The sequence below is a fragment of the Lemur catta genome, chromosome 1 (genome assembly GCF_020740605.2).
Source record: "Lemur catta isolate mLemCat1 chromosome 1, mLemCat1.pri, whole genome shotgun sequence".
NCBI classification, from domain to species: domain Eukaryota; kingdom Metazoa; phylum Chordata; class Mammalia; order Primates; family Lemuridae; genus Lemur; species Lemur catta.
The window spans coordinates 108323350-108341124 of NC_059128.1; the positions used below are offsets into that span (position 1 = coordinate 108323350).

General features: G+C 43.9%; 1 protein-coding gene across 1 annotated transcript; it reads left to right on the forward strand.

Moving 5' to 3' along the window:
* The first annotated feature begins 1583 nt into the window (after positions 1 to 1583).
* On the forward strand, positions 1584 to 10922 carry LOC123633258 (zinc finger protein 555). The gene is made up of 4 exons (XM_045544359.1): positions 1584 to 1696; positions 7528 to 7654; positions 8054 to 8237; positions 8999 to 10922. The coding sequence occupies exons 1-4, from the start codon at positions 1694 to 1696 to the stop codon at positions 10563 to 10565; spliced, it is 1881 nt and encodes a 626-aa protein (XP_045400315.1). The 5' UTR covers positions 1584 to 1693; the 3' UTR covers positions 10566 to 10922.
* Positions 10923 to 17775: the final 6853 nt, after the last annotated feature.

The window sequence follows — 17775 nt, forward strand, 5'->3', positions numbered from 1 at the left end:
CTAATTTCTCACCCTAATAAATGAAACAACATGTTCTTTATGGGTGATGTTACCAAGGTATGAAGACATATGTCTGTGAAGACATTATGGGAAGCACATACGAGTCCTAGAGGTACATGCCAAGAGCCATAAGGCAGACTTCTAAATTTCATGCCAATTTTTTGAAACTTAGCATTCGCTATTAATGCATAATAAACAAAAATGTATATGGTGGTATTTTATATTTTAATAGTTTATACGTCCAGTGATTAATTTGCTTTTAACTGGAAACTGCTTGTCTATGTGTGAATCCTCTAAACACTAATTTTTATAAAAGTGTTTAGAACCTTTTTGCAAACAATAGGAAATGAATGTTTGTAAATGAAATGACAAATGATATCAGAGTTTGTGTGTTCACTTAAGCTAGACAATATTTTCTGAATTGAGTAGCCGTTAAATGCATTAGGTGTTCAGCCTCAATCAACTGTATGAAGAGTTTTCAGGTCCATCTCAAATTTATATAAGATTTTGTTTGTTTTGTGTTATATCAGTTAAAATAGGAATTCAATTGCTGTAGGCATATCATAACCATTTTTTCAAAAATACAACTTTAAATAAATAAGTTTATATAAATAAATACACATAAAATTTATCATCTTAACTTTTTTTTTAGACAGACAGAGCCTACTCTGTTGCTCTGGGTAGAGTGCAGTGGTGTCATCATAGCTCACTGCAGCCTCAAACTCCTGGGCTCAAGCAATCCTCTCGCCTTGGCCTCCCAGTTTTAAGTGTATAGTTTAGTGGTATTAGGTGCACTCATATTGTGCAATATAGCCTTTTAATTTTCAAAATCAATTGGGGGTACACTAAGAAGCTGATGTGAAATAAATTCCCTTGCAGTGTAAAATGAATTTGAAGATTTTAATGAACATCTCATATCTCGTGGTTTTGAGATGAGGTCCTGCGCCCCTGCCGGGCTGCGGGCTCCTGTCTTCCCCGGGGCAGAGGTTTCCGGTCTCCAGCCCCAGCGCCCAGTCTGGGCAGGACTTCCGCAGCCTGCGCGGTCAGACATCCGCGCGGAGCCGACGTGGTGACGTCACGCTCAGGGTCTTGTCTGAGTCGCGGGACACCGTCCTGGGGGCCTCGCGGTCCAGGCCTGCTCATCTCTGCAGGACCCCAGGCCAACCCGTCCCGCCCTGGCCCCTCCTGCCCTGGACTAGGGTCGCTGGGTGGGGAAACTGAGTCTGGAGTTCCTACCCTCGTCCGGGAGGGGCTGCCGACTGCGGGGAGAGGCCGGTGTCCGCCCTGGGACGGAGCGAGCTCGCCCAGATGCGAAGGTCCCCGGCCCGCGGGGTCAGCCACGGGTGTTCGCGACGCGCCTGTCACTCAGGCTGCCGGGGGCGGGTCGTAGAGAACTATCCAATCAGGAGACACATGGGCGGTGCCTAGGGGGTATTGCCCAATCAAAAGCGCCAGAGGGATGAGGGGCGAGGAACACTCCAATAAGGGGCGCAGACAAGAGCAGCACTGTTTAATCAGGGGAGCCGATGCCCCGACCAGCGTCCAATCAGGCTCCGGGGGCGGGCCGTCGCTGTCCCCGGGGCTGCGCGCGCCCGCTGCGCCTGTCCCCGAGCGGCGCAGGCGTCCCTGTCCCCGCCTCGCTCCCCTGCACCGGCCGCGGAGCTGCCCTGGAGCGCCGAGGAGCCGGCGGGACATGGTGAGTGCGCGGGGCCGGGGAGGCCGGCGCGCGGGCGAGACCCCCGGGGAGGCTCCGGGACCCCAGTCAGGCGGCCAAAGAGGGGTCCGGGGCCCGCCCGGCTCCCTGGGGCCTCCAAGGCGAGGGAAGCCGGTGTCATGAGGCCGCGGGTCCTGCCTATTGTTCGTGCGCAGCGCGGCCGACGTCTCTCTCCAGGGCTTTGGTGCCCGCGTCCCTCCGCTCGGCAAGAGCGGGAGGCCGTGCTCCAGCTCCGCGGGGACAGTCCCGGGCCCTCCCCCAGGTCCTCTTCGGGACGGGCATCCGGGAGCCGCGGTTGGTCGGGGCCCGGGCTGGTATCCTCTCAGCTGCCCGCGCTGGGGACCCGCCGGGCTGCCCCGCAGGACAGCGCGGGGTGCGGCGGGGGTCCCCAAGGAGCTGCCGGGTGCCCTGGGCTGGGAGGAATCGCCAGGAACCCCCCATGTGAACAGCTCACCGCTGGGGCACGCGGAGACGTGTTTCCCTAAGTCCCAGTGTCCTTCTTGGGGACACGGTGGTTAGTCTCCTCTCACCTGCAAGGTGCTGGTAGTAAAGGGGGAAGACAGGTGACTCCCGGCCCTGGGCTCTCACACACAAGGAGGAAAAAGACACGAGAGAAACCCAAACCTGGGAAGGAGTGTAACGACCCGAAAAGCAAAGTGCACTTCAGACACACAGCGGGGACACAAGCCAGTGTCCTTTGTTCAGGGAACATTTACGTGAGCAGGTGGGGTGTAGATATTCCTCATGGTAGACTGGCCAGACATGACCCCTCCTCGGGTTTGTCCACGTGAAAAGATTTTTTCGCTCATTGGAGCCTCACTTTTTCAGTAAATATGACACACATTTAGTTAATAGAGCTTGAAAGATAAGCTTAAATATTTCCAAAGGGGTGAATATCAGGAAAAAAAATTAATGTTTCAGTCTTACATTCCATTTGTTAAACATTACTTTTATTTTTTATTTATTTGTTTTTTTTTTCTAGTGTCAAAGCAGTTTGAGATTTGTTAAACATTCTTCTTTACCATTTATTTTTTGCCCTGGAAAGTGTGTAGTGAGTTTCTCAGATCTCTTCCTTTCTGTTGAGTGATAACTAGTGGGAATCCAGGGCTTAGCCTTGACGATGTTCCTGGGGAAAAGAATCTCAGAGAAATAGAGAAAATCTCCTCTCCATTATGGCTGCAGGAAAGTGAATATATTTCCACAAACATGTGTCACAGGTGAATTATAATTAGTGAATTATAAAGATTCACCGAAATGTCAGTTGTTCTCCTCAGCATGGTGGGGAATTTGTGGCAGTGTATGGTTTCTGTTCTGATTCCAACGATCTGCAATACTCTTTCCTTAAATCTATAATAAATTCTTTGTTGGTCATGAAATAGGTGGGAATACAAGACATTTTTCTTATTTAATTTGTCACTGCCCCATGTATTAACGTGTGTGTCATCTCTGCGACTACTCTGAGGTGACTGCCCTGGCATTAACCACATTTCCCCAAATATGAGGGCCGGGGGCAGGACGCTCTTCCTTTCCTTTGAACTAGTTGGCTGTTCTACTGCAAATGCCATAACATCAGGATGACTATGCTTTAGAAATCTTGCTGAATGTTAACAAAGTCCACACCTTGTTCTTCAAGACGTTTTAGCTAATTTTGGACATTTGTTCTATTAGGTTTGTAAAATTAGCATTTATCAAGTCTTTAAAAAATATGGTTCAGGGATTTGATGGAATTTTATTAAGATCATAGGTCTCTTTTGGGAGCGCTGATATCTAGGTAACAGTTCTTTCTGGGAACCTTTGCCATCTATGCATGTATTTCCTTTTGCTTTGATATTATGCAATATTGTTTATGAATTTTTCCATTGGGTTCTTTTTATATCTTTCCTTAGACTTTAGTACTCATTTAAATTTGTTTTTTACCATGGTCTTATCATTTTAAAGATTAGTTTTCTAACTTGCTGTTGCTATTAATTAGAAAGGTAATGAAAAATTTTTTTGTTTGTTTTTAGACAGAGTCTTGCTCTTTCTCCCAGGCTGGAGTGCAGTGGCGTCAGCCTAGCTCACTATAACCTCAAACTCCAGGGCTCAGGCAGTCTTCCTGCCTCAGCCTCCCAAGTAGCTGGGACTACAGTCGCAAGCCACAATGGCATCTAGAAATTGATTTTTATATTGAGTTTTTATATTAGAATCTTGCGAAACTCTTTTTCCATATTATGTTTTTATTTGTTGGGGTCCTACATGCAAACTTGTTAGAGCTATGAATAAAGACAATTTTTTTTCTTTTATAGTTCTTGTACATTTGTTTATTTTCTGGTGATATTGGATTTGATTTCCCATATAATGTTCACTAGGAGTGAGGGTCTGGGCACACTTGATTTGTACTTAATTGTTTTGGGGCAAATAATGACCTTCACACCATTTATATGTTCTTAGTTCTTTTTTGAACATTCTTTTATCAGTCCTTTGTCTAGTTATGCACATTACCATCTTTTCCCCAATGGTAAGAGGTTTTTTTAAAATATATCCCTGTTCATTATTATAAGTGGTTTATAAAATAGTTTTCAGCAATTATTACGTCACCCAAGCTGAAGTACATTGGTGCAATCTTAGCTCATTGTAGCCTTGAAATGGGCTCAAGTGATCCTCCTGCCTCAGCCTACCAAAGAGCTGGGACTACAGGCGTACTACCATCCCTGGCTAATTAAAAAGATTTTTTGTTTGTTTGTTTTGTAGAGACAGGAGTCTTGCTGTGTTGCCCATGCTGGTTTCCAACTCCTGGCCTCAAGCAATCCTCCTGCCTTGGCCTGCCATAGTGTTTGGATTACAGGCATGAACCACTGCCCAGCCTGATTTTAGAGCTTTCTATTGCACAATATGACATCAATGCAGAAAAATACATGTAACATATGTACAGTTAACAAAAAAACATTAAAAAATAATCCTCTGTGAAATGAAAGCCAGCCTTAGATGTAGAACAAACTTTTACCCCGACACCCTCCTTTTAATGAATCCCAGTTGAGGCCCCCTTATTCTCCAGATGTAACCAATATTTTGAATTATGATTCATATATGTAATTCACATATGAATTATGGTATATAATATATTTAGTTATATAATTACATATAGTTATGCACATATATGTGTATTGTTATAAATGTGTGTGTACAATTTTTAAAAACAATTTGGTATCATTTTGCAGTGTTTTCTCACATGGTTCCATTACTGTTCTCCTTTAGCCTGCTCTACAACCAGTCACACATACAAACACAGTCTCAGGTACCAGGGGTCAGGATATGGACTTGTCTTTCTGGGGACAACCTACAAAAAAGGCCTGGTTGTCTGTTCAGCACTTGCAGGGATAAGATCACAGCTGCTGGGGAAGATCTTGGCTGGTCAGGAGGCTCTGGCAGCCCCAGCAGCAGGTTGAAAATAGTCTAGAATGCCTCCGCACCCCTTCCCCATTGTTCATCTAAAATTTTGCTCCAGCCCTGGGAATTGATTTAACATTTTTTCCTCTCCCAATGCAATGGAAACTTTTAACATTTCTTGCCCATCCAAAGCTCACCTTTGGGAACATGGGAGCCCTTTCTCCTACCTGGAGGAGAGAACAAAACCAAAGGCTGCACTTCTTCTTCTGCCACTTAGCCTGTATGGCCAAAAGCAGGTAGGACATCCCGTGAGCCCACCCTCCTGCAGTTCAATCTATCGTCTTCCCCTATGTGAACTTTTAATTCTCACAGCAGACAGTAGCTCAGCTGCTGTTTCCTACCCTGGATGACTCCACAGCCACCCAGGCACCAAAGGCTTACCATCCTCTACTCCTTCATCCTTCCTTTTCCAAATGATGGTTTTGCCATATTTCAGTGAGTCAAGGTTATTCTAGCAAATCCCACCTCTGATGCTGGCTGTATCAGGTGTCCCCAAGACCACCCCTATGTCCTGTTAGTAGGATTCCCAGGACTCAGCATACAGTCCCCATACTCACGACTATGATTTGTTACAACAAAGGGGCACACAGCAAAATCAGCAAAGGGAAAAGGGCACGTAGGAGGAAGTCCAAAAGAAACCAGACGCAAGCATGTAAAAGTACTCTCCCAGTGGAGCCACTGCATCTGACTCCCCTAGCAATGAGTTATGACAACACATGTGAAATGTCTACCAGGGAAGCTCATTAGAAACTCAGCACCCGGGATTTTTATTGCTGGTAGATCCCATAAACATCCTCTGCCTAGCATGTAGCATCCTCTGCCTAGCATGGTACCCAAATTCCAGACTTCCAGGTGTTCAGCATTAACAGTGCTCTTTGCACAGTGAGTAATATTAATTAGGGTAATGTGAATCCTCCTAAAATCCAAGTTCTCAGACACCAGCCAAGGCCATCGTTACCAGCAAGCCTTTCTAAAGGTAAAGCCTCAGGCCTGCAGCATTAACTCTTTTCTGCATACTAGGTCAGGGAACTTCATTATGAGAAAATAGTACAGATACCCTATACTGAGAACAATGAATGCTGACCCAGGGAGCTCGTATCATTCCATGTACCAATAATACAATACTATAGGCATGATTCTGTTGCTTTGTTAAGTAGGTAAATGTGAGCATCAGAATTTTGCATGACAGTATTTTCTCTGAATCCTACTTGTGGATGTTAGTGGGTTGATGATCTTTTTCAGAAACCAGGGTTTAAAAGAACCATGTATCTCAGTGGTTCCTATGCTCAGGGTTTGGGCTGTCATGCTCATGTGCCCAATATGGGATATGGAAATGAGAAATTGAGAGTGCAGCCTCTAGGGTGATATGTGGGGAACCACTTCCTCCTGGAATTTGAGACAAGGGAGTGTTTTGTTGGAGGACACTGCTGAATCTTTTATATCTTTTATATCCATGGCAAATTTATTCTCAGATAAATTTTGGACTTCAGTTAATTTCTTTGCAAAGTGGGGCTCTTAACCTTATTTGTAAGGTTAGCAGGAATAATCTTTATGGCTCTGGTGAAAAGAGCTGTTTGGGGATTGTATTACCTCACTCTGTTCATACTTTGTGTGTGTGTTTGTATATGGGCGGGGAGGATCAAAGTTGTAAGGCTTCAGTACTGAGGCTCGGGAGTGTATGGAATATGTAGAGGTCTAAGTTCTCGCGTCTTTTTCCTCTTTTCTGAGCTATAATTTCTCAGTAACTTTGTTTCCATGAAAATGCACAGAGAAAAATAGAAACTGAGCCTATAATAATTGTTACACACATAAGTTAAAATGAATACTTCTCTAAAAGTATGTTTTCATTCAGCCTATTGGACCTGCAGCTCTTTAAGACACTATGGCTCCCTGGCCCTTGTTGCAAGTTGGGTCCCCTCAGGTCCCTTGGCCTCATGTTTGGTGAAGGTAACAGAAAGGAAAGTTCCCAGTCCTAAAACTTCACTTAAGTTTGACCCTGTGCTGGATGTAGTGCTGAGTGGTGTGTGGTGTGCAGCAGGGGAGGACTGAGATATTTCGTATCACAAGGGATTGATGGTAAAATGCAAATATCTGTCATTTGTATAGCATTTGTTTTATATTTCCCATGTGGTCTGAACCCTTTTGATAGGAGTAATTCTTGAATTGGTCACAGTAAAAATGTAGAAATATGTTCAGGGTATTAATGGTGCTGTTAAATCTATGAGGAAGTGCGTGTAGACTCTAACACAGGAAGAAGTTGGACAACTGAATCACACAGTAGATGTTGGGAGAACACAGAATCTTGTATGAACTATATGTGAATTGAACACAGTGCTCCCATGCTGTCAGTCTCAACCATCCTCCTGTAAACATGTTTGATGTTTTAGGATTCAGTGGTCTTTGAGGATGTAGCTGTGGAGTTCACCCTGGAGGAATGGGCTTTGCTGGATTCAGCTCAGAGGGACCTCTACAGAGATGTGATGCTAGAAACCTTTCAGAACCTGGCCTCAGTAGGTAAGGATGACATCATTCCTTCACTTAGTTATTTAGAGAACAAGTATTTCTTATACATCAAACCTGTTCCAAAATTTGGAATGTGGAAAGGGAAAACATTGGCAAATAAGACAGACATGGTCACAGTTGTCATAGTGATAGAATCTAATAGTTTTCCCATGAGAATGAGAATCTATGTATTAAACTCAATTTTTCTTTCTGTAAAGAAAGCTCCCTTCGTGTCATCATTGTGAATATAGGCTTCATGGGCCCAATGAAAATTTTATTGTGTTTATTAAATTGGTTGCTATTTTGACACCTTGTGCTTGATGAAGTCCTGAAATAGCTAAACTCCTCAGTGTCTTTTTTTGGCTAACAGGTGCCTTTTTTCTTATAAGATTGTTCACTTTTTGGTTACAGATGATGAAACTCAATTTAAGGCCAATGGATCAGTTTCTAAGCAGGATGTTTATGGAGAAAAAATACTCAAGGAACCTAAAATAGCAAAATTCATCAGAAGTGTTTCCTGGGCCTCTATTTTAGGAAAAATCTGGGAAGACCTTACCCCTGAAGATCAGCACACAAACCAGGGAAGAAATCTGAGGTGAGTTGTACTTACAAGATAAAGTAGTATTCCAGAAAAGAATCTTAGTATATCAGGAAATTTACAAAGCAAGCAAACAGAAAACTCATATATCCCTAGTTCCAAATTTGTTTATTCACAGCAGAATTTTTACAAAAAATATTTCTTTAAATGTGACTTAGACATTGAGCCTTAGAAACATAATTCAGTTGGAAACAATTATCAAGAAACCCCATATATTAGAAAAACCTTTAGGCCGGGCGTGGTGGCTCACACCTGTAATCCTAGCACTCTGGGAGGCCGAGGCGGGTGGATTGCTTGAGGTCAGGAGTTCGAGACCAGCCTGAGCAAGAGTGAGACCCCGTTTCTACTAAAAATAGAAAGAAATTATCTGGCCAACTAAAAATATATATACAAAAAAAAAAAAAATTAGCCGGGCATGGTGGCGCATGCCTGTAGTCCCAGCTACTTGGGAGGCTGAGGCAGTAGGATCACTTAAGCCCAGGAGTCTGAGGTTGCTGTGAGCTAGGCTGACGCCACGGCACTCACTCTAGCCTGGGCAACAGAGCGAGACTCTGTCTCAAAAAAAAAAAAAGAAAAACCTTTAATAATGGCAATGGTCAAACCCTCTTCCAGAGCATTGTGTTTATTCTATTTTGAAACAATTCAGAATGGGGAGAAAACCTACACTTTCACTGAAAATGGTTAAAATGCAATTCTAATAAATATTAATAGATCATTATTAATCAAACCATTAATAGCATGCTTCTCATTTTTAATAGAAATGATATGGTGGAGAGACTTTGCGAAAGTAAAGATCAATGTGGAGAAGCCTTCAGCCAGATTCCAAATCTTAATCTCTACAAGAAAATTCCTACTGGAGTAAAACAGTATGATTATAATGCATATGGAAAAGTCTTCATGCACCGTTCGTCCCTCAAGAGTCACATCACAGTTCACACTGGACACAAACCACATCAGTGCCAGGAATGTGGGCAAGCCTACAGTTGTCTTTCACACCTAAGAATGCATGTGAGAACCCATAATGGAGAGAGACCCTATGTGTGTAAATTATGTGGGAAAACCTTTCCTCGTACTTCTTCCCTCAATCGACATATGAGGATTCACACTGCTGAGAAAACCTATGAGTGTGAGCAATGTGGGAAGGCTTTCATTGATTTTTCAAGTCTTACTAGTCATGTGAGAAGTCACACTGGAGAGAAGCCATATAAATGTAAGGAATGTGGGAAAGCTTTCAGTTATTCCTCAACTTTTCGAAGACACATGATAACACACACTGGAGAGAAGCCATATAAATGTAAGGAATGTGGAGAAGCCTTTAGTTATTCCTCAACATTTCGAAGACATATGATATCACACACTGGAGAGAAGCCACATAAATGTAAGGAATGTGGAGAAGCTTTCAGTTATTCCTCAGCTTTTCGAAGACACATGATAACACACACTGGAGAGAAACCTTATGAATGTAAACAATGTGGGAAAACCTTCATTTATCTCCAATCCTTTCGAAGACATGAAAGGATTCACACTGGAGAGAAACCCTATGAATGCAAACAGTGTGGGAAAACCTTCATTTATCCCCAGTCCTTTCGAAGACATGAAAGGACTCATGGTGGAGAGAAACCCTATGAATGTAACCAATGTGGGAAAACATTCAGTCACCCCTCATCCTTTCGAGGACATATGAGAGTGCACACTGGAGAGAAACCCTATGAGTGCAAGCAATGTGGGAAAACTTTTAATTGGCCAATATCCTTACGAAAACATATGAGAACACACACTAGAGAGAAACCCTATGAATGTAAGCAATGTGGGAAAGCCTTCAGTTTATCTGCTTGCTTTCGAGAACACGTGAGAATACATCCTGAAGACAAATCATATGAATGCAGGCTATGTGGGAAAGCTTTCTATTGCCACATATCCTTACAAAAACATATGAGAAGGCATACAGCAGAGAAACTCTATGAATGCAAGCAATGTGGAAAGGCCTTCAGTTGGCCTGAACTTTTGCAACAACATGTACGAACACACACTGTAGAGAAACCTTACGAATGTAAGGAATGTGGGAAAGTCTTTAAATGGCCATCATCTTTGCCAGTACATATGAGACTGCACACTGGAGAGAAACCTTACATATGTAAGCACTGTGGGAAAGCATTTAATTGTTCTTCATCCTTAAGAAGACACATGAGAATACACATGACAGAAAAACACTATAAGTGTAATATGGGACCTCCCCCTGCAAATGAATTAATGTACAATGCTTCAGAAAATTCACACCAGGAAAAAGAGCTTATAGAAGTTGTAAATATGGTATTGCCTTTATGAGTACCTCATCCTTAAAGTGAACATATAAGGAGTGTATTTATAGTCTATTTACAAATAAATAGGTGAAAAATAATTCTCTAAATACTGTTAGCCGTAATATGTATATGTGGGCAGGTAGTTTTTTTCTCTTACAATTTGGTAAATAAACTTTTATCTTTACAGCTTGTTGGACTCATGGATGATTTGAAGTATATTTTAAATATGCAAGTAAGTTTAATTTTTACTTAGTTTCTTAAATTGTTCTCTAAGTAAGGAGTTATTGGCACAAAGACACTTTGGTATTTGTTGGAATTTTTTTTTTCTGACTTAGTGTAGCAGATATTTGATATAACTTACCTATTATATTTTCAACCTTTCTTATCAGGAGAATCTTTATTTTATTTATTTTTATTTTATTTTATTATTCCATTTTCCTCCTAAGAAGTAGTTAGCAGAAATTTATAATTATGCAAAATTCTTCAAAGAGTATAGTCTCAAGTGAATTGTTATTTTCAACATTTGCCATTTACTGTTTGTCCTTGCTTGTGATTGTGAAGTGGACAATAGGCATTGACTTCAGAGACACCTGTGATATGACAATGAAATCTAGAGTTGGAGATAGTTCTGCTGGCTTGTGGTATGTAAGTGTGGGTACTGTTAGGAAATGCATTTGTCAGAATCCCTTCCCTTTGTGGTTCCATCTTTAAATTTACCAGTAGCCTAACTTGCAGGAGATTTATAAGGAAGATGTAAAGAAGTCACTACTGAGTTTTTGAGGGCCACAATAAATGGAGACAGATAGATGCATAGCAGCATTGTGGACACCAGCCTTCAGCTTATTTTCCAGATTCTTGGCCCTGCCAATCAAAGAGTATCATCAAAACAAACACTAAGTGCTTGATTTCCTTTTTGTCAGAGGTGTAGTCTTCCACAGACATCTCCATGAGCTTGGTATCAAGGGTACACCTGTGTGGTCAGGCATCCACAGTTTGGATTTTCCTGCAAAACCTACATGACCTCCAGACCACTGATTCAGACTGTTATGGTTGGCAATCTCTGATGTTCTGATTCTCCTTTTCTCTAGATCTTAACACGTTTGTATAATGTCTAATTTGTATAGTGAACACCTTGTTCTCTTAATACTTCTAGTGGCTCTGTGATCCTGGTTCCACCACAAGGCTAAAATGTTGCAGCAGGCCGGGCGCGGTGCCTCACACCTGTAATCCTAGCACTCTGGGAGGCCGAGGCGGGTGGATCGCTCGAGGTCAGGAGTTCAAGACCAGCCTGAGCGAGACCCCGTCTCTACTAAAAATAGAAAGAAATTATCTGGACAACTAAAAGTATATATAGAAAAAATTAGCCAGGCATGGTGGCGCATGCCTGTAGTCCCAGCTACTCGGGAGGCTGAGGCAGTAGGATCGCTTAAGCCCAGGAGTTTGAGGTTGCTGTGAGCTGGGCTGACGCCACGGCACTCACTCTAGCCCGGGCAACATAGTGAGACTCTGTCTCAAAAATAAATAAATAAATAAATAAAATGTTGCAGCAAAATAAGAAAGCAACACATGGACTTTGTTACCCTTTTGCATTTTTAAGTGTGCTTAACTAGTCCTATGTGAGAACAAATACCATCCTCATCTATTAGATTTGGGGAAATTTATGTTACTCAAAGCTGAATGCAGTTCCTTGATATGCCTTTAATTATTGTTTGATTGTGTGTCATTAAAAATAATGTGCTTTTTTTTTTTCAAGGAAAACCTTCTAGAGATACTTCTTAGAAATATTCTATTTACTGTGTTTTCAAATCAGTTGTATACTGACTGTACTAGTTTCCCAGGGTTGCCATAACAGAGTACAAAGACTGGGTGGGCTAGGACAACAAATATTTTCTGTTTCATAGTTCTGGAGCCAGAAGTCCAAAACCAAGGTGTTGGCAGGCCCATTCTCCTTCTGAAGATGCTAGACAGGGATCTATTTCAGGCCTTACCTAGCTTCTGGTAGTCCCTTGACTTGTAGCAGCATAACTCTAATTTTCACCTGGCAGTCTCCCTGGTCTATCTCTTCAGATGGTGTTCTTTTTATATGTATATCACTCATATTGGGCCCCACCCAACTTCAGTATGACCTCATCTTAACTAATTATAACTGAAAAAAATTCTATTTCCAAATAAGTTCCCATACTGAGGTACTGAGGGCTTCAACATATAAATTTCAACCTGTAACAGTAACAAATGTTATATTTATTTTTCATTTACTGAATTATTAATTATGGATTTCAAATCAACTTTGTAATTTTGTTAATGTAAGCATTATACATTCCAAATCAATATCACCAGAAGTATACAAGTATTTTTTTGTCATGTAAATTTTATTTCTTGTTATATACCTACATTTACCCTTGAACTGATTTTTTATTCATTGTTAAAAATAATAAAGAGCCTAAATAATGGTGTTGTCAGTGCGCTTTTGGCAAAATCCCACCAGTATCAGACTAGTAGTCGAAGAACATTGGTTGTATTGAGTTAAAACAATTTGAACACATGATGAAGAACTGTGGGTTACATGAGGGTTTTTTTAAAGGATTTATTATCAGATTTGGTCTTGTCTTTGGTGATTTTGGTGAGAGTTCAAGGAATTCAGGTTTTGGTCTGGATTGGATACTCTTAAGTCATGAATATAATTCTCTCTGGGAATCCTAAATATTCCTCTCTAGAAGGCAGAAAATGTTAAGTGGAGTTGAAAACTAATTGGTAAATCAGCAGCAGTCAGTCATATTGGGGAGAAGAAGGGGATGCTTGGTCATTTTTGTGGTTTGAAGGTGAGTTCCAGAACGTAAAGTATCAATTTGAGTAAAATTTAATAGAAAAGAAGACATTTTTGACATCCTGAAGCAGGAAAAAATTTAATGTGTTTTACAGGAGAACAAAGTAGAAGCGTCTTATTTTGTTTTTGTTTTTACTCCTACTGTGCTAACGAGGAGCTTTTTCTTTTAATGATCCACAAAGCCCCAAAAGCCCATTTAACTTTTCACAGATATCATTTCCACTTCTGTAGACTTCCAGCACCAGCTAGGGAAGAGAAAAAAATGTAACACCTTGGTGTTTTATTAAAGAGCAAACAATACTGAATCTTTTTCCATCATTTTCCAGCTAACTTAGATTTTCATAGCCCCCAAGCTCATTATCTGCCTCCTACCAATGCTCCAGGGCAGGTATTACCAAACGCCTTACCTTGGAGCATGCCCACTTCCCGGGAGGCGCCCCACCGCGCAGAGCCCCAGCCCATTGGCCTGTGGGAAAGGTAGTTCCCAAGAGAAGCCCCTCCTACGCCGGGAGCCCCGTCCTGCAGATTGTTCCCAGGATGCAACACGGCTCGCGTCTAAAAGAGCTGTGCCCCCTGGCGGGGGGGGGGGGGGTCCACCTTCGCTGAAGTACGCAGGCGCACTTACCGGAAGTGGAGACCTTGAAGAGACAAGAGCAAGAGCGGTACCGGAAGTGGTGGAAGCCCTTCTCTTCCTTCGCCTCAGATTCGGGTGTGATGGGTCCCAGATGTTACATGTCTGTTAAGGGTAGAGGATGCGTGCTCCAGAGGCCTCCATCCTCTCACAACAGCAGATGTACTTCAGCCATGAGGTCTGACGGGGAGGGCCCCTGACGGTCCGAAGGACCCTCAGTGGCGGATAGAAGAGACTGCCCCAGATATGGTGGCATGAGGGGTGACTGCAGAAGAGGACATGGTGGCTGAGCCAGGGAACAGATACCAATGATGTCCTGAGACATCACCTGGAACTCAGAATTCTAGAGCAGCATGAGAGGTACAGCATCATAACTCTTGTCATGTGGGGCTCCTACACTCAGGGACTCAGGCTCCTCGTTCTCAGGTTCTCATGTGGACAGTGAGGGCTCACCCCACCAAGTCACCAAGAGCCACCCGTCTTGGTGGCTCTTCCCCCACCAAGACAGCTCAAGCGAAAATTAATTCTCTGAAGTTCAGGTGGATGTGGCCCTATGATGAGATTTATGCACAAATCTCTGATCCTATTTGTGTTGATCCTGAACATATAAGTATTTCTTGATGTTCTCCTGTGTAACATGTCATGTCGTGGGTCCTGCAGTGAACAGAATAGACAAAATATACCTGTTCCCTTAAAGACAACATTCTCAGAGACTAAAAGCAAGGGATGTAAGTAAAATACACATGGTATGGATGGTGGTAATTCCTAAGGAGCAAAACAAATCTGGGGTCAAGGCGCACAAAGGGCCTGGGCTATGTGTGTCTGTTACTGCTTCTGGGACCAGCATACCTTAGGATGTGTCTGTGATGTGTGTCTGGGTGTGTCTACTTGTTTTTTCTAGTGACAAAGTCTGGGTGATTCTGTGAGGCCACATTGGTATGTCTGGGAGGTTTCATGTGTCAGCAGTCCCTGTGTCCAGAAGTGTTTGTGTGTCTCACCGCATGGCTGTGGTGTTTCTGTGTCTCTATGTGTTCCCTAGTCTTTGGGTAAGGAAATGTAAAGGCATAGTGGGCTGAGAGTTACAAATTAGTTGCATTTAACCTTCAAGAGGCAGGTAGTTATTGTATTATTACATTCTTCCAATATATACTAAAAAATAAAAAAGTTTCATAATTTTTAAAGTGAGTTTGTTATTGAATGAAATAGAAAGGTTGGGACCAAGCTAACTTTTTTGGTTTATTGAGTAATAACTATAACACAATAAAAGGCACATATATAGAGTATATAATTTGGTAAGTTATGACACACATACATATCCACGAAGCCATCCTGTGATCAAAATAATGAACCATGCCAGGTGTGGTGGCTCGTGCCTGAAATCCCAGCACTCTGGGAGGCTTAGGTGGGAGGATCACTTGAGCTTAGGAGTTCGAGACCAGCCTGAGCAAATAGCAAAACTTCATGTCTACAAAAAATAGAAAAATTAACTGAGCGTGGTGGCGCATGCCTGTGGTCCCAGCTACTCGGGAGGCTGAGGCAGGAGTATCGTTTGAGCCCAGGGGTTTGAGGCTGCAGTGAGGTATCATGACGCCACTGCACTCCAGCCTGGGAAACACAGCGAGATCCTGTCTCAAAAAAAGAAAAACAACAACAAAAAAAGAGCCCAGTGTTTTGTAGTTTGAGAAACGAATTAAGTGCCTTGGTCACTGTCAGTAACACCTGGAACCCCAAGGAGTAAGGAGTGTCTTGGTGAAGCCTTGTGGCTTCAGTAGCCTGTCTTGTGGGATGGGTAAGTAATATGCTCATTTAAGTGTCTACCATGATCAGGGTACAGGGGACAGACTCTGTAGAGGTGGACAGGGACACTATAAATTCTATTTGTCATCGGCCTTAGGGACAGACCCCAGGGACTATGCTCCCTCTGTTATATGTTGGTATGCATCTCAGAAACTCTAGCCGTTTTATCTGCCTGCACATTGAACTGAGCCTCTGGAGTTGAGCTTTAGTAGTTACAGAGATATGAGTGACGTTGATTTGTGTTGGGGTAACTGAAGCAAGGCATGCCTAGAGTTCTTTACCTCAAAGTGTTGACCTAGGATAAGGAGTTGCTGCCACCGTGAGGACCATATGGCTAGACCACAGTTGATGGCTTCAGGAATTTGCACAAACGTTCAGATGAGGCTGGTAGTTGGCCAGGGCATCCTTTGGGGCTAGGAAGTTCAGGCAATTGTGCTGGCCCCAGTTAGGGGATGCAAAAGCTTGCTTTGATCACTCACTTGATCCCAAGGGTTTCACCGGGTGCCTGGCTACTGGTCGGGAGAGAGGAGACCTCCTCCAGCTTAATGCATCTGGCAACAGACTGAGGACAGAGAAAGCTGCTTCCTCCTGTAGGTGGGGGACCCCGAAAGGCCCCAGTTTGCCTCTAGGTAAGTACTATTTTCATTTCAGGAAGACCACAGGATGGGCTGGCCCTGAGAGCAGTCCAATTAGGGGAGCTGGGGCGGGGCCTGAGAACTGTCCAATCAGGGGAGCTGAGGTGGGGGCCTGAGAACTGTCCAATCAGGGGAGCTGGGGCGGGGCCTGAGAACTGTCCAATCAGGGGAGCTGGGCCGGGTCTGGTGTAGTCTCCAAAGGGCGGGGCGTGCAGGGTAGGGGTCAATACATCCAATCAGGGCCCCAGGGACAGAGCTCAGAGTGCTGTCCAATCAGAGGCACCGCCGAAGCCTGGTGCACTACCAGTAGCGTGCGGCCCAGAGCATTGTCCAATCAGCGCCCGGGGCCGGCGTGTCGCTGTCCTCCAGGCAGCGCACGCGTTCCCCTCGCCCAGCTCGGCCCCAGACGTCACAGTCCCCCGAGCGTTCGCCTGCGCTGGCCGCGGGGCCGCAGTGAACCTGCCCGGGAAAGCCCAGGAGCGGGTCCAGGACATGGTGAGCGCACAGGGCCAGGTCAGGATCTCAGGGTCAGGGTCGGGGTCAGGGTCACGGTTAGGGTCAGGAGAGTCCCGAGAACGGCAGCCCCGGGTCATCCCCCCCCCGGGAGGGCGGGACAGCCTGGGGGCTGGGCGCGCCGGAGACCCCGGGTGCAGCCTCTGTCTCCGTCTGGTCCCGGGGGCGCGCGGAGAGTCAGTCCCGGCGTCGGTTTTCTTGCAGAGACGTTGCCGGCTGACGGGATGCTGGTCCCGAGGGGGGACACGGAAATCGTTCCTGCCCCTCGGCCGGGGAGAAAAACTAACCTGGAGCAAAGCGAAACGCACTGTGGTTTCGCAGCGGGGACACAGCCAGCGTCCCTAGGCCTGCGCTTCGGGAACAGGTGCAGGGTGGCCGGACCTGACCCTGGAGGCCGTGTCCCGCTCAGCCCTGCCCCTCCCTGGCTTTGTCCCTTCAAAAGATTTATTTGGTGACTCAGCCTCAGATTTTTTTCCCAGTAAATATAACATATATATAATGAATAGAGCTTGGAAGATACACTATTTCCAAAGAGGCAACTTAAAGGTGAATTTCAGAAAAAATAAAGTTCTAGTCTTACATTGCATTTGTTAAAAATACATCTGTATCTTTTTTCTTTTTCTTTTTCTTTTTAATTCTCCTGTTGTCCCTTTTTGCCCTTGTCGTTAAGTTTCTCACATCTGTTGTTTTCCTTTCCGTGACGACAAGTGGGATTCCAGGGCTTAGCCTTGAAAATGCTCCCGGGGAAAGGAATCTCGGAGAAACAGAATAAATCCCTCTTTCGTTATGACACCCCCAAAATCAATGCATTTCTACAAGAAAAAAACATATTTGG

What these genes read in the sequence shown, in the direction of transcription:
- LOC123633258 (XM_045544359.1), top strand. An exon ending in TCAGAACCTGGCCTCAGTAG is followed by an intron (nt 7,655 to 8,053) that starts GTAAGGATGACA and finishes TTTTGGTTACAG; the next exon opens with ATGATGAAACTCAATTTAAG. An exon ending in AACCAGGGAAGAAATCTGAG is followed by an intron (nt 8,238 to 8,998) that starts GTGAGTTGTACT and finishes CATTTTTAATAG; the next exon opens with AAATGATATGGTGGAGAGAC.